The following is a 26,247-nucleotide window of genomic DNA, read 5'->3' on the forward strand; positions in this document are numbered from 1 at the left end:
CAGTTAATGAAGCGCTTTTGAAAAAGATAATGCTGTTTAAAACTGTATGTTGTTTACAGCGTGACTCAAAGTTATTGGACAACCACAAAAATTTGCCGTAAAATTGGACAATAAATGCTGTGGAATGGATCATTTTTCACTTAAAAAGCAACAGGGTTACATTGTGAATTATACAGCTATACCATGAGCCTATATACACTTTCACCGTTATTTTATCAGTAACTCCTCTTTATTAGTACATTTTCAAACTGTTGTTTTACAAGTGTTAATATACCTTACCGTGAAGCCATATACAAGATCACTGTATTTTTTACGGTGAAAAAATGGCAACCACAGCTGCCAGTTTTTCACCGTAAATTTGACAAGATTTTTTTTTTACAGTGCATGTCGGCACATAATTGTGTGTTGGGTGTTATGTAAGGTCACACACTGACAGTGTTCCCCACTGAATTTACAGAGTGTTGGGTCAGGATCACCTGGGGCAGGTCACATGACTGCCTGTACCTGTAGCACTCTTCTGTTTTCATTCTGCTTGGAACAGCAGTTATATAGTGTAGCTGCTGTTTTCAGACTGTTATTACTGTTATACCACCTGACCACCTTCTAGTTTCTACACCCAGTATTCTTCATATCAGCTTCGGTGGGTCGCATATAGGATCACTATGAAGTTCTATATTTACAGACTATTTCTCTGGGTACTATATTATTAGCCTTTTTTTCACCCTGTTCTACAATAAAAAGGGCCCCATATAGGAGAGAAAACCACCACAGAGCAGAATACATTTTCAGACTGGAAATAGTCTGAATTCCTATGTAAATATAAGTCTAAAATCCTATATAATCCTATAAATGTATACACAGCTCTGAAAGAAATTGAGAGACCACTTCAGTTTCTGGATCAGTTTCTCTGATTTTGCTATTTATAGGTATATATATGAGTAGAATGAACATGGTTGTTTTATTCTATAAACTACGGACAACATTTCTCGCAAATTCCAAATAAAAATATTGTCATTTAGAGCATTTATTTGCAGAAAATGAGAAATGGCTGAAAAAACAAAAAAAGATGAAGAGCTTTCAAACCTCAAATAATGCAAAGAAAAAAAGTTCATATTTATAAAGTTGCAAGAGATCAGAAATCAATATTTGGTGGAATAACCCTGGTTTTTAATCACAGTTTCCACCAGTCTTACACACTGCTTTTGGATAAGCAAAAATTCAAGAAGTTCAGTTTGGTTTGATGGCTTGTGATCATCTTCCTCTTGATTATATTCCAGAGGTTTTTAATTTGGTAAAATCAAAGAAACCCATAATTTTTAATTGTTCTCTTATTTTTTCCAGTACTATATATATTATATATATTTTTAAGCAATATGAAGTAGGCCTGGGCGATATGGTAACAATATTAGGTCAGACTTTATAATAAGTGTTTCTAATAACTGTATTATGTAACATGTGGTAAAAGTTTAACTGCAGGTGAAGTACAAGTTGTTACAGAAATTAACTTTTTGTAAGTGAACTGACTTTCTCTAACCTCTTCTCTATCTGTTTTGTGTGTGTGTGTGTGTGTGTGTGTGTGTGTGTGTGTTTATGAGAGAGATATGGCAGGCCCTGAACTGCTGAAGGCCAGAGAGATATGTGAGCTGTGCAGTGAGACGAGCTCGGCTCTGAGACGCTGCCTGGATCTGCTCTCCAGACGTGAAGAGGTATCATCACACTTCTCTATTTAACATCGTAACTGAGAATCACACACACTCATCAGACTCAGCACTCAATCTGCATCTTCCACAGAACATTTCCACAGCTTTAAACTCCGGAACTGAGGACTGAGAAATGACTCACCTTTACTGGAAATTAGAAAATAATATAACTTGAAACACAAACAATACACAGTACTGTGTATGTAATAAATGTCCTTAAGTGTGTAAAATTGCTACCACAGTCCAATTTTAAAACACTCTAAAAAAACTATTTTTCCTTCACCTACGAGCAGCTCAAGTGGGTTGCCAGTTTGGGTTGACAGGTTGAGGACAATGTACCTGTTCAAATGAGAACTTTTGCAATGGCAAAATATCATCACATTTATAAATAATCTAGGGAAACTTTATTAGCCTATATTAACTAGTCTGGATCACTTTACCTAACTCAAATACTTGCCACCTAAAAAACTGAGTGGTCCAGCGGTCTAAAGTGCTGTCACTATGATAAGGAGATCGCTGGTTCGAATCCTGTTTATGCAGCTTGCCACTGGCTACCAAAAGCCCTGAGAGAGCACAATTGGCTTTGCTCTTTCTGGGTGGGTAGATGGCGCTCTTTCCCCTCGTCACTCCAAAGGGTGATGTCAATCAGCACAAGGCGTCTGTGAGCTGCGCTGCGCTTTCCTCTGAGTGCGCTGGGATGCTACTTGGCAATGCTACATCAGTTTGAAAAGAGGTGGTGGCTGACTTCACTTGGTGCAAGTCTTCACCCTCCTGGTGTTGAGGTATCACTAGTGATAGGGGATGTCCTGATAAGTGGGTGGGTAATTGGGGAGAAAAAAAAGAAAAAAAAAAACTTTTCCTGGACAAATATAAAGACTTGAATGTTGAAAACTGACTTAAAATGCTAATTCCTTACTAGCTTTCCTAACTAAGATTAGCTAACCTTAGCTGAAGGTCAATGCTTACCTGTTTAGGAGAAAATTAGAAGCTCAGCATCTGTCTTGTAGTCCTTCTGGGCACTAAGCTGCCTCCATCGATTTAACATAATGCTTTAGTGTCATTGCCTTTAGTGGCATTTGTGCACCATCTCTGGTCATAAAGCTTTATAAATAAATGTCGAGACTGCAGAACACTGTATTTGCCTGCTATAGTGTTCCATACCTGGCAACCCGGGGGTTGTAAATAGGACTGAAGAATAGGCAGAGGTCATGGATGTGTGGGATTTGCTGCAATTTTTGAGATATTGTTCAGGCTGATTGTATTCACATTTTGACTGGATGCAGTGTTTGCATGCGTAGCAGTGGTTTTGTTTTTAGATTTTTTTTCTCATAGGAAATACTGAGATAATGAGAACAACACCAGAGCAACCATCTGAGACACCATAGCAACCACCTAGCAACATCTTAGCCAACACTCTGCAGCATCATCAAAACTGAAATACCATAGCAATCACTTTGCCACACTGTAAGTGGTGTTAATAAGTGGACATCTATTGTACACTTAGCAACACCATAGCCACCACCTGGGATACCTCAGCATCCACACAATAACAGCCTAAAAAATGCGTGACAGTGTGGAATGCACCTTCAGGGAAGATTCAGGGGAGTCTAGGTATTGTTATTACTTGTTCTCCCTCAAGCTGCCCTTGTTTCCCTGTTTCTGTAGTGTGTGTGTGTGTGTAGGTGTGTGGTTTTGTGTTTGTGTGTGAGTGTGTGTGTGAGTGTGTGTGTGAGTGTGTGTGTGAGTGTGTGTGTGTGTGAGTGTGTGTGTGAGTGTGTGTGTGTGTAGGTGTGTGTGTAGGTGTGTGTGTAGGTGTGTGGGTTTGTGTTTGTGTGTGTGTGTGTGTGTGTGTGTGTGTGTGAGTGTGTGTGAGTGTGTGTGAGTGAGTGTGTGTGAGTGAGTGTGTGTGTAGGTGTGTGTGTAGGTGTGTGTGTTTGTGTTTGTGTGTGTGTGTGTGAGTGTGTGTGTTTGTGTGTGTGTGTGTGGTTGTCCTGTATATCCTCTGGGATGGTTTCACTCTGCAGGATCAATCAGCAGCCCCACAGCTCACCAAGGCCACAGCTATCATTTCTGTTTGTGCTGAGCTCTGCAGTCACACCAGGGTTTAACCACACACACTCACACACACACACACACACACACACACACACACACACACACACACATATGAACGCACACACAGTGTTCCTCTCAAGCTTTTTCCTCTCGCTCACTCTTCTTCATTCTTAATTACACACTTCCCTCTGCATCTGTCTGTTTCTCCCTTTCTGTCTTTCTCTCATTCATTCTTCATTCTCTCACTCTGTGTTTTCTTTGTCTTTCCTCTATTCATACTTATACTTCTCTCGCTCCCTGTCTATCCATTTACTCGACTATACCAATTTTACCCTATTTTTCACTTTATTTTGAAATCTCATATCACCCTCTCATATCTCTCTCCTCCACTCCATCTTTCTTTTTTTCTTTCTTTCTTTCACCATCTCCTGTCTGCTTCACTTTTACTCATACGCACTCTCCCCTACCTTTCTCTCCCTCAATCCCCTCTCAGTCTTTCTCCTTATCTCATCCTCTCATTTTCTCATTAATTCACAATAAACCTTCCTTCAACTGTCTTTCACTCTTTCACTCTTTTTCCCAGCCTCCTCCTTGTTTTCTCAGGCAGTTTCACACTCCATTTCATAGAGTCCTGTAATATAATTAATATATGAATATATTAATATTAGTTCTGTTAGTTCTAGTTCTGTAAGTTTTTCATATTTTTGGATCAGCTGTGCATCTATCTCTTTCTCTCTCTCTCTCTTTCTTTCTTTCTCTCTCTCTCTTTATTCATAATTACACACTTCCCTTTACATCTGTCTATTCCTCCCTTTCTTTCTCTGTCTGCCTCCTCCCTCATCCTTGCTCTCTCAGGCAGAGACACAATGCCCCCGGCATCCCACTGATTCTGATTGTTTCCTAAATTCTGTATATATATATGTAATAGTAATAATATATGAATATATTAATATATTTCTCTCTCTCTTTTCTTTACCCAGTTTATACCTGCCTGTACTTAGTCAGGATCCTTCTCTGCTGTAGATATTTGACTCTCTCTCTCTCTCTCTCTCTGCCTCTCAGAGACACACGCATTCTCTTCCTCCTTCAATCGTTCTCTCTCTTTCTCTTGTTCTCTCCTTCATCCTTTCTCAGTCTCACGCTGTTTGTCTTCTTCATTTATAATCACATGTTCTTCCTTCCTCCATTTCTCTCTCATTCCTCTCTCAGTCACCCTCTCTTCCTCTCTCAATTACTTTCTGCCTCATCTCTCTTACACTGATACTTGCTTCCGCTTCCTTCCCTCCCTTCCTCACCCTCTCTTTCCTTTTCTCTCCACCATTCATAACCATAATTTCTCTCTGCTTGTCTTTTTCTGTCTCTCTCTCTCTCTCTCTCTCTCTCTCTCTTTTTCTCACTTTTAAACTCTCACCCTCTCACCTTTCTCTTCTTCACTTCTACTTTCCTGCCTCTTTCTCCTTCTCTCTCTTTATCTCATTCTCTCCTTCATTCATAATCACATGTTCCTTCTTTCTCCATCTCTCTCGTTCTGTCTTTTTGTCTCTTTCTTTTTTACTATTCATCTTTTGCCCCTTGCTGTCTCTCTCTTCCTTACTGTCTTAACTCTAATTGTCTTAACTCTGTCTTTTCTCACTTTATCACTTTCCCTCTCTTACTCATTTTACTTAATTTTCTCTCTGTTTAACCGTCTCTTTCCTCCCTTCATAATTATACATCCTCTATCTGTGTCTCTCTTTCTTTCTTGCTCTGTTTTCTGATTGTGTTTCTCTCTGTTTCAGCTCTTCGTTCTCTCCATATAGTTTGTCCCTCTCTCTTTCTATTTCTCTTAAATTTAATCTTGTTCTGTCTCTGTTTCCTTATCCCCTTTTTCTCACTGCCTTACCTCTCCTTTTTACTCATTCACTAATACTCTCTTACTCCATCTGTCTTTTTTTTCTTCCATTCAAAATCACATACTTCTTCTTCATCTTCTTTCTCCTCTTTCTTATACTTTCGAACCCCTTTCTTATTCTATTCCCTCTCTCTCTCTTTCCCTCATCTTTCTGCCTCACCTCTCTTCTCTCTCCTCCATTCATAACTATAACTCCTCCATCTGTTTCCCTTTCTTTTCTGGCTCTCTTTTTTCTCTCTTCCCTTATATTTACTCTCTTTTTCTCCCTCCCTCATCCTCTTTCCCTCTCTCCCTCCCTCCCTCATCCTCTTTCTCTCCCTCCCTCATCTTCCCCTCATCCTTTCTCTCTCACTCACCCAGCCCCTCTCACACTCTCACACACACACTCTGAGACACACAGACACACACTCTGTCGCGCGGGCTGAGCCGAGCATCATAGAGAACAAGACAGAAGGAGATAAAGGTGACGGCACTCGTCTCTCTGTGTGAAAGGTACAGTCTCATTCATTCTTATTCTATCGCTCCTCCTCACTCGTCCTCGGCTCGCCCTGCTCTCTGTGCTCGTCTGCTGTCTGTGTCTCTCGTAGCTTGTTTTCATTGATGAAACGCTCCCTCTCTTTCTCTCCTCTCTCTCTCTCTCTCTCGCCTCCTGCCTGCCCTAGTTTTGACTGTGGGCTTCGGGTTTTGTTTGAAGGGGGGATCTGGGGCTTGTGTGGCTGGATTTGGCATGTGATGGTCACACATAAAAAAGCAGGTCTACTGTAAGTTCAGTGCTGGTGAAGATAAGAGGCAGAAATCTAAACAAGCTATTTATATTAAGAGTCAGTGACCAGATTGATGCCAGCACTCGAGAGAGAGAGTGTGTTAACTGTATGTGTCAAGGTCACTCAGTCTCAGAAACTGGGTATTTCTATTATTACTGTCATTAATTCCACAAACTAGAATCTGAAGTGCTCTTCACCAGTATAAAGTAAGTGAAAACTCGACAAGACGACGCCACCGGGCTGTAAAAGTAGACTTGTCTTTTGCGAGAGACTCTCTCTCGCTCTTTCTCTCCCTGTGAGTGCAGCTTTCTTCTTAGCTGCTCTTCATGCTTCAAAGCATTTGTTCTCTAGAGTCCACGGATTAGTTTGTGTATGTGGGGCAGCTGTGAGCACACGCCTGGATGGAACTGAGTAAAATTCAGCTTTACAAGAGAGGAGAGCTCTTACTTACACTGTGGCATTGGGAAGGGTTTCAGTGTTTGTTGTTATTTACTATTTACACACAATTGGAAGGTCCCAGACATGGTTTGTTGAGAAATGCTATAAAAGAACTACTATACTATGTATATATACAGTATATACTATATATCTTTGCAATGGATGTCTATTCTTTTTATACTTGTACATTGCACACAGTCACGTTGTATTCTCTGCATGGATTTATTTAATTATTTGTACTATTTCAACAATGCTGTGCTCTCCTCTATTTTTGTCATTTCCGCAGTCTGTGTGCTCTTGTCGTATGTGACATTTCTCCCCAGATAAGTTATGTAACATACCTGCATATCTTCCCATTCACTCCCCGATTCACCTACCTATTTACTTATCTGAGCATCTACCTACCTACCTACCTTCCTTCTTGCATATCTACCTACTTACCTAGCTGTGATCTCACCTATCCAATTTCCTACAAACATACCACCACTTACATTAACATTACATCATTACAATATATATCCCCACTTATCTTATCTGCCTATCCATGTACCTAACTTATGATCTTTTTATCATCCACCCAATCTTTTTAATCATACACCCAATTACTTACATATCTACCCATCCACCTGCTTGTCCATCTTTCTACATATCAACCCAATCACCTACCTGCCTACCTACCGAACCGCCCACCTAACTTTATACTTGCCTACCTGCCCACCTACATATCTACCTACCTTCCTTCCCATTCACCTTCCCACAGACCTACCTATTTATCAACTTACTTAACTACCCACCTACCCACTACATACCTTCTCACTCACTTACCTACCCATCAACATCCTCACATACCTATCAATCTACCTACCTATCTACTCATTCACTCACCCACCCTACTACCCAGCTGCCTATCTACCCTCTTATCTGCCCAAACACCTACCCACCTACCTACCCACCTACTTATCTATCCATTCACCAACCCACCCACCTACCCACTACATACCATCACTCACTTACCTCCCTATCCATCAACTTCCTCAAATACCTATCAACCTACCTACACATTGATCTACCAACCCACCCACCTACCTGCCTACCAACCTACCTACCTACCTACCTATCTATCTTACCATCCACATATCCACCCACTTACCCACTACATACCTACTCACACATCTATCAATCTACCTACACATCAATCTACTTACCCTTTTACATACATACCTGCTTACCTTCTTACCCCTCAACCTACTCAGACACTTACCTAGCTGTCTACTTAGCTAATCTATCTAAATGCCTGCCAACCTACCCACCCATTTACTCACCTACCAATATACCTGCTTCCTTACCTACTTACTTACCCCCTTACTTATCTAGCTGTCTACGAAACTATACCAAACTGATACCAAACTATTGATCCACTCACCTACCTATTCACCTACTTACCCCTCCACCTACTTACCCACTCACATTGCTACATATCTACATACAGTTCCTATATACCCACCTGCCTACCTACCTATAAACCCACTCACCTACCAACATACCTGCCCCCCATATCTACTTCCCTACCCACCCTTCTTCTATCTACCTAAATACCTATCTATCCACTCACCTACCTCTCTACTTACAACTTCATAAAACAAAACAGGGTAAAAATGTGGCAAACAACCATTTGTGGAATTCAATGTAGTGTTCACACATCTGTGTTACCCTACTTTCAGTTACTTATTAGTGTTGATATAGAGAGGGATAATCTGATCTGATTAGATTAATCAAATCACCAACTACATATTAACATCACCATTTGTCCTTAGGCAGTGGCAGCTGTGGGTGCATTACTGGGTTCAGTGGTTTTTGACAGAGTGCCGGTCTAATGTAACTAAATTTGAGAAGCCCAGTAGCATCAGAATTATTTTGGGATTTACAGAACGTTGCTTTGTATCAAGCAATAGGAATGCACCGATTTCAGATTTGGACAATATTTCAAGCTTTGATTTATTGAACCTTAGAAGAGCAGAATGTTTACATAATGCTGGTATATTAACCTAAAAAAAATACATTTAATTCATTCATTCATTTTCTGCATCCTAGTCCACAATTTTCAATTTTTACCTTGTATAAATGAGTACTGTTTATCAGCATTGGAAGAAACATTTATGAAAACTAGCTCAACATTTCAATACCAGTATATTTCTACTTAAACATAACTTAAAAATCAAAGCAACTAGTAATATCTTAAACCACTAGTGAACTCCAGCCAGTTTGCAGTAATATGCATATACAGGGGTTGGACAATGAAACTGAAACACCTGTCATTTTAGTGTGGGAGGTTTAAAGGCTAATCTTCATTAATTGCACATTGCATCAGTAAGAGCAGAGTATGAAGGTTCAATTATCAGGGTAAGAGCACAGTTCTGCTCTAAATATTGCAATGCACACAACATTATGGGTGACATACCAGAGTTCAAAAGAGGACAAATTGTTGGAGCACGTCTTGCTGGCGCATCTGTGACCAAGACAGCAAGTCTTTGTGATGTATCAAGGGTCACGGTATCCAGGGTAATGTCAGCATACCACCAAGAAGGACCAACCACATCCAACAGGATTAACTGTGGACGCTGTAAGAGGAAGCTGGATGGGATGTTCGGGTGCTAACCCAGATTGTATCCAAAAAACATCAGAATTCAATGTGCACCTCAACTCTCCTGTTTCCACCAGAACTGTCCGTCACCACAATAAATTATTGTGGTCTAAAACCAGGTGTTTCAGTTTCATTGTCCAACTCCTGTATTTACCAACCAGTAATCCTTATTGTGAAACAAAAGTTGGAGAGCATTAATGGTTAATAAGTAAACGGCCACAAATTATATTTATTTGTATTTTTGTGTGAAAATCCTGTTGTGAACAAATTCTATCCATGTATGGCCACTTTGATTTCCCAACATACAGCCTAGAGCAGTTTGGCCACGCCCACTCACACAAAAGTTATAAGGAGTGTTGCAGCACAGAATGCTTTTTGGATGCAACACAGTACCAGGAATTATAACAATAATTTACATGTGACAGTATTATTATATATAAAGGTGCTGCAACTAGTTAGGTAAATAATGGCATATAATTAACTATTTTAGTTCTATATTTGTGTAAAAGTAGTTATGCAAGATGTGTTAAGAACCTGAGTTAATCTGTTTAATCACTTGGTCAGTCTTTTTAACTGATCACATTTGCTTCTGCTTGGCTGGAATTAAAACCTATGTAAGAGAAAAACATAAAAATAATGCAATTTAACAAAACACTACTACAGTATTTAAGTGGAGAATATTTAGTAAGTACATATATACTGCAAACATAAATAATTATCCAAAAATACCCTTTAAGGCTTTACAGTATATAGCAAAGCAAATATATAATTAAATACTTTCAGGATGAAACTGAAACTTCAAGGGAAGCTTTGCTGTTTTGCACACGGGCATCAGTTACACACTGAAAACTGTTAAGAAAAATGTCAGATATGGATTCTATTTATAGATTGTGTGAAAAGCCTAAATTAAACCATAGATTTGGGTCACTTTTGCCTGCTGTGTGAACGATACCCAAGAGCATTTTATACATCAGCATTTCTTCTTTGGCTTCCTGATTAGGTTTCTGGATTTCACATTTCAGTAAAAGTGCTTTAAAAATACAAAATTACTGTGCAAATAAAATGTATTTACATAGAGCTTTCAATACAGAATACTGTTATTATTATAATTGTTATATCAATTAAATTCTAGCAATATTAATGTGAACAGTACTATATGGTACACCTGTACACCACTGTCAAAGAGAAATGTGTTTTTTTTTTTTTAAAGCAGTCGAATCCTTAAATAAATCCTGTGTACACAATAAAAAACAGAGGTATGGTATGAGTACGTTCTTGTACTTGGAGGTACACTTTTCCTAATTTTTTTTTAGATTTAGATGTGTTCTTTCTGGCAGGAAGTATAGATTTATACTATTTAACCAGCCAAAATGTAGATTCAGTATTCTGTATTACTGTAGTAATTAACAATATATATATATATATATATATATATATATATATATATATATATATATATATATATATATATATTAATCATACATTTTTAAATTTGAAAGCCAGACAATTTTAAATCATCAAGTTCTTGACAATTTAAATCATCAAGTTCTTGGTACAAGCTTATACTCTTGTACTGTTTTTAGTACAAATATGTACTTACTTTTCTTAGCGGTAGCTTCTTATTTTAAAGAAGTAGAGTAAAAAATAGTATGTTAGAGTTTGAAAATGCTCATTTGAATGGTCACATAAATCACTCAGTACGTAAACCTCGTAGAAAAAGATAAAAACAAAGAAACAAAGAAACCGTTGTATTCAGGCCCTTTAAATGACCTCATACAGTAAATCCCATTTGCTAATTCAGTGCGCTGCATGAGGCTGCGCTGTTTCTGTAAGACTGCTGTGGACGTTCAGAGCCAAGTTGAGCGCGAGTGTCAGCACTGCTGGAGAATAAGAATAATGCATGCGTCTGGTGGCTTAGTGCCAGGATCAGACGATTACAGGAAACTGCCTGAACAAGTAAAGCATGCTGCTAAGACTAGCTAGATCCCCTACGACACAATGAATGGATTATAACACATTACACATCTGCGGGCCACGGGGTTACGCTGTAATTATATTAACCCTAATCCTCAAACTGTCCTCTACTGCTGAAGATTACTGCGTACTGGAGCCACGTAGTAGCTTCCTGTCCTTCCAGTGGCCTCTGCAGATTCATTTGCATATAGACATGTACTGTACATGTGTGTAAGTGTGTATATATATGTGTGTGTGTGTGTGTGTGTGTGTGTGTGCATAGTAATTTTCTATCCATTAGGATTTGTTTGACCAGGCGTTTTGCTCCGCTTATCCAGTGTGTCAGTTGTTTGTCAGATGTGGTCGTTTGCCCCTGACCTTGTTCATTAGCTACAGGGTCATTCACACTCTGGATTGGCCAATAAGAGACGTTATGTTGCTTCTGAGCTCATGTGATGGTTATATTTTACAAAAGTGTCATATCACACACTGATTATTAGATATATTCTTGTTTAGTAGTCCAGTAGCAGTGCTGTATGGCCAAGGCAAACTGCTTTTTTATTTTCTCATCTTAATAATGACTTTAATACTGCTTTACTTCACCTGTCAGACCTCTAATTCTTCTCTTCACTGCTGACATTAAGGCCCAATCCCATTTCAGCTTTTTGGCCCTACCCCTCGGGGTGTCCCGATTCTTGTTAGGCTGGAGGGGTAGGTTAGGGGAAGGGATATGGCTTGTTTGCCCTTCATACAGAGATTTTTCAGATGCACACTTCAAACCGAGGGGTGTGAAAATCACAAGATGGCGGAACAATGCGACCAAAGAAACCCACAAATGTAAATATTTTCCTTGTTAAAAGTGATGATTAGTACAGAACCCTTAAGGTGACATCAGGTAAAAAGGCCGGGAAAAAGGTGCGGGAATGAGATCCTATAGCGCAGGAACGAGATAATTAAGGCGTGTGAACGGGATCCTTATGCGTGGGAATCAGCTAAATAAAGCATGGTAACGAGATCATTAAGGCGTGGCCACAACTTATTAAGGCATGGGAACGAGTTAATTAAATCATAGCCATTAAGGCATTGCCATGAGGTGCTTCTGTTTCATAGCTAACAAATCAAGCAGCTCTCAGAGGGCTGTACAATATGACTGTGTAAAGCAGGTAAACAGGTCTGCATGCTCTCTGCGTCTGAGCCAATCAGCTTTTAGTATAAAAAAAAAATTAAGTGTCTCACTGCAAGAGTCTTCAAAATATCACCATAATTCATTACAAGATTAAAATAAAAAGAAAACAATTCACTCTACATTTTCTTACTAAACATTATCCCTGGATTGGAGCTTTGATGAAATATTTAGTTTCTTCATGAGCATTAATTTACAGAAAAACAAACTTTATTATTCAGCGGCTAGATTTAATCAACTCGTTCCCATGCCCACACCTTAATGATCTCGTTCCCATGCCATAATTATCTCGTTCCCATGCCTTAATTATCTCCTTCGCATGCCTTAGGATCTTGTTCCCACGCTTTATTAAGCCACGCATTATTTATTTTTCACATGTCACCTCAGGGGCTCCGTAGATTAGCAATGTTTTATGTCTGAATTCTTCATAACAAGCATAAAAAAAGATCGCTAGTAGTTTGTCTCAGTAGCTAACGAACTAGCTAACTTTTCTGTTCCACAGATGGCAGGGGCTGCAGCATTTAAGGTGAAACAGAAAAATACAATAAAATTAAAGCTTATGAAAGTAAATTTTAGGTCCTCATTACAGATGAATTAAGAAATGGACAATATTCTATAATTTATCTATCTATCTATCTATCTTATTTAGTTCAGTTTTTAGTGCTAAATTTTGTACACAGAATTTTTAACCATTTCTGGTTATTGACTGGACCTCAAAAAATAAAGTTAAATAAATATATTCTAAAACTTTTGACTGGATATTTTGGCGAGGATGAAACTGAAACTTCATGTGAAGCAAACTGTTTAGAAAAAAGGTCAGATATTGGCAATATTTATAGATTGTGTGAAAGTTCTAAAATGACCATTGTATTTGGGCCACTTTTGCCTGCTGTGTGAACAATACCCAAGAGCATTTTATTCATCATCTACTTCTTCTTTGGCTTTCTAATTAGGGTTCTGGATTTCACATTTCAGGAAAAGTGTTTTAAAAACAAATAGAATCTACATACAGAGGATTGTTAAAATAGCCCTAAAATCAGTGCAAATGGAGTAGAATTGATTCAGGCTAACGGGAGGCTTGTACTCAGCGCTGATTAATAGAAGATGCAGGCTGGCTATTTGAGGACTCATATGCAGCCTGGCTGATAGGAGTGGCTGCTGGAGAGCAGCCAGGGTGACTGACTGTGTGCTGGTGGGAGAGGACCTCTGAGCTCAGAGATCTGAGAGTCCAGATCTCTGAGTCCATAGCCTACAATAGCTAATAGAAAGTTCCTCCCACACGCTGATTAATAGGAGATATATGTTCTGTGCTAGCGGCACTGGGAGATCTATCTATCTGTTCTCTGTACTGATTAATAGCTGATTGATAGCCCACGGTGAATAATAGAATATACCCCCTCAGCTCGGGTTTAATGAACACTGCATTCTTTACGCTGGCTGCTAGAAGAGATATAAGTACAGATTTATGAGGAGATTCACTGGAGACACTGGCAAAATAAGACATCCAGTAACAGTGGTGTACTGTGGGGGGAATCCTCAGACACTGAATCTCATTTCATTATCACCGCTTGCTCCGTCTCCACGTTTCAGGTGTGAAATCACCATGGTAACAATGAGGTATGTAGGCCGAGCTGGTAAAGGGTGCACCGGACAGTGGAGCGTCTTCGTGATCATGATCGTGAGCTCATTAGTGTTCTATAGTGTATGGACTATATATAAGATTAAAGATAAAGATCGTTTTAATGTAATTCAGTGGTTAAGTGGTTGTGTGATGAGCATCTTGCTGTAACTAATACCTAAGCCAGCTTGAAAGGGAAGGAAGGTTGTATGATGATACTGTAACAATAAGGTAAAAAGAGTCAAGAGGCTTTTATTGTCATTTCATCTGTAACACGGAAGAGGCAGGATGCAATTGCAAGTCAAATTTATTTTTAGACATATCAAAAAACAAACCAAAAACTAAGCCAAAGAAAATAAACACTAACACTTAAAGACTATAAAACAAAATATAAACTAGGTCTTTAGAAGCAAAGAATAAAACACTATAAAGACAACAAAACAGAACTGTAGACCAAAATAGCAAACACACAGGACAGGGTCAAACCAAAAGCACGACACAGAACAAAGGAGCACATGGGGTATTTATACACAGGCACACACTAGGGACACCTGTGGAGGTAATGAGGGGGGGCAGAGTTACAAATGAGACAGGAGGGGTTACAGATGACAAGGCAGGGCTAAGGCGGAGACAAGACCAAACCACAACAGTAGCACATGGCTGGGAAACATGACAGGTAAACAAAATAGAACAGAGGACAGGAGCAGGAAGGAACCAAAAAAAGGAAAGACACTGGACAGGCACAGACTAAGGTGTGACAACATCTGAGTACAGGTACACAGTGTAATGAAATTGAATGTAAATGTAATAAAAAAGTAGATGAAGCTTTCATTCTAATAGCAAAAAAAATAAAAATAGGAGAGCATAGTTGTTATACAGCTTATGGTCAAAACCAGAAAGAGAATGAACTGATTTGCGAGACTAAAGAGAAAATCTGTGCCAAAAGAGAAAATACAGTACGAAAAAAACAGAAAACACAGTTCAAACAGAGCAAAAGCCAAAATTCAAAGTTTAAAGAGAGAGAAAAAGGGTCAAAACATGGAAATACAATCAGAAAGAGAACGCTTGGTTTATTTCTAAAAAATATTATACCACAGTTAGCTCTGATCCTGCTATTTGATTGGCTGAGAGGCATTCTATAAGTGCCATTATCAGCCGGTAATGCACTGTAACCGACGCTCTCCACGTTTTACTCCGCTACATACAGGTAACCTAGCAACGATGCAGCTCTTACAAGCCAAACAGCGCAGCTACAAACAGAGCAGCAATGGAACTATTTTAACTCACTGGGTGTTTATAACCAAACAGATTGTATTTTTTACGTACCCTTTAACTCAAAATATTTCAATAAACAGTGATAATAGAACTGTGGTATAATTGAAATAATACACTCGAAGTTCGTGCTATAATGTGAAATATTTGCACTGCTGTGCTCATCTACGACACTCCTAGAACTGCCAATATTACACGTTATTGCTCAAGTAACAGCTGAAAACAACTCTAGAATTCAGAGTATGATGAGCGTAACAAAGTGTCTGAACACATGATGCATGTTGTCAGATGCATGCTGATCTAAGCTAACTGTAAATACTGTAAATACTGTAAATAAACGTAAGAGATTTACTCTCCCAAATAAACAATTTTCAGGAGAGAAATCTGTGTAGATTAAAGTCCAGCGCTTGTTTCACTCAAGTAAATGTGTTTTTTTTTTTAAGAATTACAGTTTTGATTACTTCGGAGCCCCCCCCCCCCCCCCCCCCCAGCTGCAAGACCTGCCGAATTATAAGAGTCCCCTATTTTCTGCCACCTTACATTTAGCTTAAAATACCACATATTAACTGGAAAATATATACACTTAAGCTTTTATTTTAATAATAACAACAACGCATTTGGTTTGTATTTGGTTTGTAAACGCTGCATCGTTGCTAGTTTACCTCTATGTGGCAGAGTAATACATGGAGAGCTTCGGTTACAGTGCATTACCGGCTGATAATGTCACTCATAAAAAAAAAGACTCTCAGCCAATCACATTGCAGGGTCGCAACCTTCTTTTAAGAGACTCTGGCTCTCTAAAATGCTCTATTTATATCCATTCATGTGATTTAATTGGAAATTGGAAATAATGCAGCTGCTTTATTAGTCCCACTTACTTTACGTTTCCGTTTTGTGCTTAATATGTGTCTGTAAGATTTGCAAATCGTTGCATTCTGTTTTAATTTACATTAATTTACATTTTATATAGTTTCCCAAGTTTTTTTTTTTAATTGGTGTTGTATAAAAACACAAGCCTGGCAAGATATGTCAAGATCAATGCACCACACACGTATACACACATACACACTCACACAAATGCCCACATGCCATTTACAAAAGCCTCCACATACACACAATACAAACAGCATAGTGTCTGAGGAGAAAAAAACCCAAACAAAATGTTTCTTATTCTGCGAATGAATGGCGGTTTTGTTGAATTTTCTTTTCTGTTAGCTTTATATCTCTCTCCATTCATTTGGAACAAACCACTTTTTCATTCATCCACTTCTGTGGGTGGTGTTTCTGGGTCTGCACTGCAGGAAGTGACTCATATCTGGTGCTGTTATTGAATAATGGATTGTTTAGTTGTTTGGAGCTAAACAATTAACAGTTGGAGAACAATGGAAGCCAAATGTCATGTCACTGGCAGGATTTAATCAGTTATAAAACTGAATGATTCTTTTACACGTTTGAGGGAGAAATTGGAGATGGTCTTAGAGGTGAGTAAAATAAAACTTTAGGTAAATCATCAATGAAAAAATATCTTTACTGAGCAATACAGCTGAAGGCCAGCTTTTGCTGGTTGCAGATTGGTCTAAACTGGTCTTTGATGGTCAAGGTGGCTGAAAAGCTGGTTAACCAGCTCTTTACCAGCATACTGTTTGTTGGTTGTGGTCATCTGCTGGTCGTCCAAGTTGGTCTTAAAGGATAATCAAAAAAATTCTCCTAATATCAGGGAGATCGTAAACAATTATCTTCTCAAATTATCCTGTAGTGCGTAGAGTCTTCTCCAGATGGGCGTTCCCAATCGTGAATATAAATATCAAGCAAATATAAAGCATGATTTGACCTCATATAGAGGTAGAAAATGTGTTCAATTGTGTTAACACCGGGTATTTGGTATTTGAGTGTGTATTCACTTCTTTTCGGCTATGGTTTCATCCATAACCTTTTACACTTTGTTTTATCAGCAGAAAGCATAACAACTAGCATAGCAATAGTTTCACTAGCATCTGCCATGTTTGATAGAAACTCCCACCAGCTTTCATGATGTAACGGTTTGTGAGAAACTCCCATGAGGACTTGAGGATGGGAGGGTGTGGGGTTTAATTCAGAGCAGATGGAGTAGTGTGGGGAGGTTGATGACAAACAACAAATAAAGACAGAACATTTTGTAAAAATTTCTTCACATTTCTAGAATCCATTTCCAAGGTTTTTAAAATCTGTAACTGTTGGCCAGGCATTACTTAGTCAGGTTGGCTATCAAACAGGAAACTAAAACATTCCTCATGCTGGTCAAGTGCTAAGTTTTTCCAATACTTTAACCAGCTTGAACTTGCAAATCTTTTTTTTTTTTAAACAGAGATGTAAATCCTGCTAAGAAACTAACACAGGTAGTGACTGATAAACTAATTTGACTGCATTACTTTTTGTTAACATCTTTTTTTATTGATTTACAATTAGAAATCTCTGCATTATAATAGAACATTGAAATTAAAACAAAGAACATGGGGGGGTCAATTAAATAAACATTTGAGAAAACGGAAAGCATACTCTCTGAAACAATTATTAACAAACATGTTCATCAACATTATGTTCATGCAGATTTCTTCTGTACAACATCCGAAGAATTTGACCGTTTCTGTCTCAGGAAGCCACTCAGGTGCTTGTGCAGTCTCTTATCATCTCAAGACTTGACTACTGCAACTCTTTACTGGCTGGTCTTCCACTGCGAGCCACCAAACCACTGCAATTAATTCAGAATGTGGCAATACGACTTGTCTTCAATCTTCAGTAGTTCAGTCATGTGACTCCTTTGCTGCGTTTCCTCCACTGGCTTCCTTTTGCCACCCGCATCCAATTCAAAACCCTAACTCTGGCCTACAAGGCAAAAAACGGCTCGGCTCGAACCTCCATCCCTCAAAACGCACAGAAAACAAACATCCAGACTCTTCTCTGTGCTGGAGCACCAATGTGGTGGAATGAACTTCCACTGGTTGTCAGAACAGCAGAGTCACTCATGGTCTTCAAACGTCGACTAAAGACACATCTTTTCAAAGAGTTCCTAAACTAATCCAAAAAAGGGTTCCTAGGGTTCTAAACATGATCAAGCTCTGTGTATCTCTTGATCCTAGTCTACAAACTAGCTTTGGATAATTGAAGTAACATCGAAGCACTGTTGTAAGTCGCTCTGGATAAGGGCGTCTGCTAAATACCGTAAATGTTAATGTAAATCAACACTAGAAAAAGACTTAACGTAATTTATGACATCAGTCCATTTGACTACATTACTACAAGAATCAGACCGTCAACACACTCAACTATTGTCACAGCAGCAAATCATTATAAGCCAAATTCTAAATGTCTATTGGTTTATAGTTACATAATGATGGCTTGATGGCAACCCTGGCCAAACACTCTATACCACAATGTATTTATAAGTTACATATTTCATGATAAGTTTCTCTCTAAAAAAGAGATTTCCAGTCTGAAGTCAGATTTGAAGGCAACAGAAAATGGTTCCATTGTCATTGTGTTCACCTCCCTAACCACTAGAGGTCAAGCTTCTTGAAGCTTGACTTCATTACAAGCATAAGTGGTAGCAGCCTTGCAAGGACTTCTGCAGTGATCTGGCCTGAATATTCATGAGAAACCAGTGACTTAAAATGTTCAAGTTGATGAAGTGAGGCTGGTGGTGTACAATCACAAAGTGAATCTCATTTCAGATGCTAATCAGACACATTCAGGCCACATGTTTTGTATGGAACTGGTGCAGAAGCTTCAATAGCCTGTGCTGTTTATGGACCCTCCACAGGCAGTGGAAAAAGGAAAGTTAGAGGTATTTTGGGCATTCAGCAGATAACACGGTACATTCAGTTTACTAATATTTGAGAATCTATTGATATTGAAGCTATTGTCTTTTTTTTTATAATTTTTTATAATTCACACAGCCAATTACCCAACCCTCTTATTAGAACTCCCTCGATCACTAGTGATGCCTTAACACCAGGAGGGTGAAGACAATCATATGCCCTCCTCCGACACATGTGAAGTCAGACTCCGCCTCTTTTCCAACAACTGCTGATTTAGCATTGTCGAGTAGCATCACAGCGCACTCTGAGAAAAGCACAGCGACTCGGTTCCGATACATCAGCACACAGATGCAGCCTTGTGCTGATCCACATCACCCTTTGGAATAATGTGTGGAGAGAGCATCATCTACCCACCCAGAGAAAGCTCTCTCGGGGCTTCGGTAGCTGATGGCAAGCTGCATAAACAGGATTCAAACTAAGCTATAGTAAAGTTTAACAAAAACTGTAAGCATATATTGTATTGCAGTCACATTACAACAAGTTTTGCACTGCAGCTGTGCTCCTGTGTCCTCATGTGGCCCTCATGGAGATACTGACACAACATTACATCATCACTGTGCTCTTCACACTCACACGCCCACGTTCTCCTGGCGGTTTGTCATGCGGGCCAGTTCCACTGCCCTGTCTCACTATATTGCTTACAGCTATTGTCTCCCCTACTATCACAAAAGCAAAGTTTAAGCAAAGCTCTGAGGGCCGTGTGGAGTCGGGAGACGGGTCTGGCAGGCTTTCAGCGGAGTACAGACTACAGTAGAGGCTTAAAATAGCAGTGGAGCGCAGTGAGGCGCGAGCGTCCGCTGCTGCACAGAGATGTGTGGCTCTGCGCGTTTCTTACCCACTGCAGCTCAGCTTCCTCTGGCGGACTCTCCACACCCTCCTGCTTTCGCTGCTAACATGTGTGACTTGTTAAGGGAAAGAGAGAAGGAGAGAGAGTGAGGAAAAGGGATGAAAGACAGACATTTAATCTGTTTTTGTACATAGAAAAAAATCTAAGTTTTTTTTATGTACAAAAAGTCAAATGAGGCTTCAGCAGCCAGAGTCTGAGAGAGCCAGTGGTGTGCACGGCCTTTCAGAGAAGGGGTGACAATAGGTGCATGTAAATCATTACATAATGTTAAATCAGATAATAACATAATATATATTATAGTTATAGTAAACTATAAGAATGTATTTCATAAATTAACTAAAATAAAAAACAGCAACTAATTCAAAGCATTAGTCTGCGTCTTTCAGTTGCTATAGGATGCATATCTGGTTGAATCAATCGGTACTGACCAATCAAAACTGCTTTTTAAAAAGCTCCTGCCCCCTGTTGTCTGTGTGACCCTTCTACGGATTTGTGAAGGGTGTAGTAATGAGTCTATTAACAAAGTCGTAGTACAATGTAACCAATCACATTCATGTTTTTCACTACGGGGGCGGGGCCATGGCTGTCTAACCCCTTCTCAGCAGCGTTCTGATGAAGGGGCTACACATTGGTTAGTCATAAAACAGAGCGTATGCTGGATTAGTTCAATAGTCATCTAACTATCATGGAATTGCGACTGCAAATAACACAGATATTGTGTCGTATCTAATTAAAAAGCCTTATTCAAGGCTGCCCTTCAATGTGAAACTAATTCACAATAATAAGCCACCTGACTGGTGAGTTTTTGTGTGTACTTAATGTTTTGGCTGCTCTGGCGTACTGTCGGCATACAAATGAGTAATCTTGGTTGAACAGCTGTACTTGTAGGGAAATTAAGCATTGATTGTTGTGGTCTGTTGTACATGGTACTTTTTTTAATTGTAGCTGTATTTGTGAATACGTAGTAATTGTAATATTCATCTATGTGTAGGTCGGCGGGGGTGGGGTGTTGCAGAAGGGGTATCCACCATATTAATTGCACACCACTGGAGAGAGCACGGTTGACCATTCTCTCTCTGGGTGGGTAGATGGCGCTTTCACCCCTCATCAGTTTCAGTATGAGGATGGTCAGCACAGGTGTCTGTTAGCTAATGTGTGAAAGCTGGGATCTGGCACTTTCCCAATTAACAGAAAATGTTATAAGAATGTTTAGTAGTGCTTTTAAAAAGGTTTCAGAAAGCTATATGGCCCTGTTTTATTGTAATAATAATAAGTAGAAAAGCTGTCAATCACGCACTGCACAGCTTAATTTAGGGCGTGTCAGTGTGTCTTTGCTATTGTAATGACAGGAAAAGTACACCTTGCGCAGCTTGAAATGTGCAAAAGGTATGTACTCATTCTCTTAATTAATAATGGGTGTAACATGTAATGGACATAACATATAATAAACCAATCAGCATGTCACTTGCCATTCCTTTAAAGAGCCAGGTGCTCTGTGACTTTGGCAGATTGCTATTTTAAGGGTGCAGCTACCTGGACGTGTCCAACGCTTTTCAGCAGAGGAAACAGATCTGCTTGTTCACACTTGTTCATTCTGTTTATTGTTGATATAAAAGTTTGCATAGCTGCTTACAGGCATGCGCTATAGGTTTCTGCACTGCCGTGTGCCCATGTGTGCGCAAAAACAGAGGTGTACATGCATTGAGGATGTGCCTGTGTTGACAATTTACTGCCAAGTTAACAATGACTGTTAACATCTGTCTAGGTTGTTCAGTCAGTGGTGCACCTGTGTTTTCTGTTGCCAAGATAGCGATATGCCAGAAATGTACTTGAACACACCTCACTTTCATATATATTCACAAGCACCATTGCTATTAAACCGATGCAGGTGAAAGACATGAAAATAGACTGTTGGCAGGGTCTAATATAGCAATGAGCATTGCAAAGTGTAAAATATAAAAAAATATATTATCTTGTGCAAAACAATGAAATAAAAAAATGTTAAATAGTATAAGAAAAACTTGACTTAGATTTGGAAAGTTTGTTTGTAAGATATTTTACAGTACATGCAAAGAAAAAGGAAAGTTAGGAAATAAATAACATTTCCTTTCAATATTAGAGCATATTAAATATGGCTGTAATATTGGCAGATACCACAGAACATCTTCATGTGTCTTATAGTGAACTCAATTTCTGCAGGTAGTCTTAACCCCTTTAGACCTGAATTATGTTTCAGTGATAAAAATATAAGAATGCATACAAAATAAGACACTACTATCCTAATAAATCCAACTAACCAAATATGTTTATTCTTAAACATGATAAAATTGTTCTAAACCACAAATGATTAGTAAAAAAAAATGAGCTTGTATTACATTGCCTTGTTTGTTCTGTAGTGCTGACCTGCCCTAATTTCTGAGTTGCTGAGTGGGCGGGCTAAGATTCTGTTTTATTGGCTGGTTTATGATTTATATTAATAGACAGCAGATCTCATTTAGTGTTCTGTGCAAGAAAACTTTTGAAAAAAAAAGAAAATGCATGATGTGCATTGTAATTGATGCAGGGTCTAAATGGTTAATGTTTTGTCTCTTTGCTGTGCATAGTTGTTTGAATCCCATGATCATCAGCTCTGTGCTAGCCAATCAGGCTAATGGTAATGTAATGCTACTTTCATGACCCACACTAGATTTACAAGGGTTGGACAATGAAACTGAAACACCTGTCATTTTAGTGTGGGAGGTTTCATGGCTAAATTGGAGCAGCCTGGTGGCCAATCTTCATTAATTGCACATTGCACCAGTAAGAGCAGAGTGTGAAGGTTCAATTAGCAGAGTAAGAGCACATTATGGGTGACATACCAGAGTTCAAAAGAGGACCAAGACAGCAAGTCTTTGTAATTTATCAAGAGCCACGGTATCCAGGGTAATGTCAGCATACCACCAAGAAGAACCAACCACATCCAACAGGATTAACTGTGGACGCTGTAAGAGGAAGCTGTCTGAAAGAGATGTTCGAGTGCTAACCCAGATTGTATCCAAAAAAACATAAAACCACGGCTGCTCAAATGACTCAGAATTCAATGTGCACCTCAACTCTACTGTTTCCACCAGAACTGTCCAACCCCTCTATATTAGAGTAAAATCAGTGCAAAACATCATTCACATGGAAATATGAGAATATTAGTGGCCCCAATTCATGCCAATTCATCTCATAAAGGGCGATTAGAGGAGTCAGGTCAGGTACATTACAGGACACATCTTTAAACAGGGCAGTTAAACCCTGTAAGTGTGTGAAGTGTGGAGCAGTTCAGTCAGTAAGGACGGGGCAGTGAGGTGTTCAGAGATGAGTGCGTCGTTTAGATGGAGGAAATGGATCATTCTCTGCGCCGCTTTTCTCCGTCAGGTTTATAGATTCGCAGGTCCTCTGCTCACTATCTTACTCTCCCAGGCAGATTTACAGCCCTGCGTTCTGGACGCTGCTTCCTTCAAGGTGACTCCGGCACAATGTATTAGCGCTTTTCAGTTTTTATAGGCTTAAAACTCCTCCCATCAGCTGCTTAAAGCCCCGAGCATGAAGCAGTGGAAGTAGCAGTGCAGTTGCTGCTGCTACAAAACAGCACAAGCTTTCTATACAGCAGAATCAATTATATTGAGGGAAGAGTTTGTGATTTGGGATTAGTTTAGCTGCCATATTGTATTTAGCACTAATAAATAAGTAGTTGGTTTCTATGTTCAGGATCAGTTAATCTGATGGTTTATTGGAGCGTTTTCCCCCTCTGTTTGGTTTGGTTTTACACAGGCATAAACCTAAACGCACCAAAATGTGCACTGATAAACCGATATTCCAGCTCCTATATCTGTACAGTGTGAAGCTGCTTTCACACAGAACACTGATAATTCGGAGCTGTGCTTTGAAACACAGTGTTTTCAATGGGACGTGCAACACATACAGGGGTTGGACAATGAAACTGAAACACCTGGTTTTAGAGCACAATAATTGATTGTGGTGACGGACAGTTCTGGTGGAAACAGGAGAGTTGAGGTGCACATTGAATTCTGCCGTAATTTGATCAGCCGTGGTTTTATGTTTTTTGGATACAATCCGGGTTAGCACCCGAACATCCCTTTCAGACAGCTTCCTCTTACAGCGTCCACAGTTAGTCCTGTTGGATGTGGTTGGTCCTTCTTGGTGGTATGCTGACGTTACCCTGGATATCGTGGCTCTTGATACATCACAAAGACTTACTGTCTTGGTCACAGATTCTGTGTGGTCACTTAGAGTAAATGGTTTGCAAAAGCAGATCATCTATCAGTCTGGAAAAGATTACAAAGTTATTTCTAAAGCTTTGGGACTTCGGAGAACCACAGTGAGAGCTATTATTCATTAATGGAGAAAACATGGAACACTGGTGAACCTTCCCAGGAGTGGCCGGCCGGCTGAAATTACTCCAAAAGGGCATGGCCAACTCATTCAGGAGGTCACAAAAGAGCCCAGAACAACATTGAAAGAACTGCGGGTCTCACTCACCTCAGTTAAGGTCAGTGTTAATGATTCTATTATTAGAAACAAATTGGTTGAAAATGGTCCCCATTGATGAGTTCCAAGATAAAAAACACTGCTGACCAAAAACAACACAACCACCAATTTCACATTTACCAACAAACATCTTGATGATCCCAAGGATTTGGGGTAAATATTATTTGGACTAACGAGACAAAAGTGAAAGGTGTGTGTCTCGTTATATCTAGTAAAAAACACCAAACACAAACCACATATTTTCAGAAAAATGAACATCACACTGAATATGTAAAACATGGTGGTGGTAGTGTGATGGTCTGGGGCTGCTTCATGGTCTGGAAAACTTGCTGTAATAGATGGAACCAGGAATTCCTCTATTTACCAGACAATCCTGAAGGAAAATATCCAGCCATCTTTTCATGATCTCAGGTCTACTTGGGTTCTGTAGCAGGACAATGACCCAAAGCACACAAACAAGTTCACAAGATTTAGAGATTTGTGCTCTTTGCTCTCCATTACAGCTTAATCAGACTTTTTAAACAGTTAACAGTGATATTTAGTCTAATTGCTTAACTGCTGGATTTACAGTAATAACATCGCAAATATGGAACCTTATTGAATAACGTTACACCTCTGCCTGATTCAGAAGTTTTTCTAACTGCAGGTTCAGTAGGGTTTGGCTGTAGCTTATGTTTACAGTTGCATCACCGTCTCTCGGCTCCTGCCTCACGTTGTTTGCTGAGTTATGGCGAGTGCTGAAATAGCTGGAATTATCTTGTGAATGGTGATTGAACCTGTTGTCAGCGTCTGGGCTCAGGTTGCTCAGAGGCGTAACGGAAGCGTGTGCCGCAGCGCTCTCTAAGACTGGGTGTTCAGTTCCCTGTGCTGGAAACAGGAGCAGCTTTGGGGATACAAACAAAAGCCCAAGACTCCTGGATGGAGTTCACCCTGGGCTACCTGCTGTAAAGGTATAAAAATAAATCCATGTGCTAGCACTTGAACCAAGAATTAATGAAGGTTTCATCTTTCAGATATTAAAGTTTTCAAAGGAATATTTGTATGATGCAGTTTGGAATTAAAAAAATTCCCATGGACTTTTGATGAAAAGAGCACCTTTCCAACTGTTAGGGTGCAAAGAGTGGATGGATCATGCATCAGGGTTGTGTTGCATCCAGTGACAGCAGATTTTCCTTTTTGTGGGTTTGTGGTGAAGTTTCATACGTTAATAACTTCATATAGTAGCTCTTGAAATAAATAGTTTGGAATTAAACATTTTTTTTGTATAATGTAATAAAAAGACCACCTTTCCAACTGTTAGGGTGCATAGGGTGGATGGGTCATGCATCGGGGTTGTGTTGTAGCCAGTGACAGCTGATTTTTTTTATTATTTTGTGGGTTTGTACCAAGGTTTCATGCATTAATAACTTCATATAGTATCTTTTGAAATAAAGAGTCATGAAGAGTTCTTCTTTTAGATATTAAAGTTTTCAAAGAAATATGAGTATGATGCAGT

The 26,247-nt window shown here is 39.3% G+C and overlaps 1 protein-coding gene across 1 annotated transcript in view; it reads left to right on the top strand.

Moving 5' to 3' along the window:
* The window catches only part of LOC103030492 (oxysterol-binding protein-related protein 2), an 86,327-nt gene that overhangs the window by 14,704 nt on the left and 45,376 nt on the right, over nt 1-26,247 (top strand). The window contains exon 13 of the mRNA XM_049482783.1: nt 1,600-1,706. Coding sequence (XP_049338740.1) covers nt 1,600-1,706 — 107 coding nt within the window. The remainder of the gene's footprint in view (nt 1-1,599; nt 1,707-26,247) is intronic.

Source organism: Astyanax mexicanus, chromosome 8 (assembly GCF_023375975.1).
Source record: "Astyanax mexicanus isolate ESR-SI-001 chromosome 8, AstMex3_surface, whole genome shotgun sequence".
In the NCBI taxonomy this organism is placed as follows: domain Eukaryota; kingdom Metazoa; phylum Chordata; class Actinopteri; order Characiformes; family Acestrorhamphidae; genus Astyanax; species Astyanax mexicanus.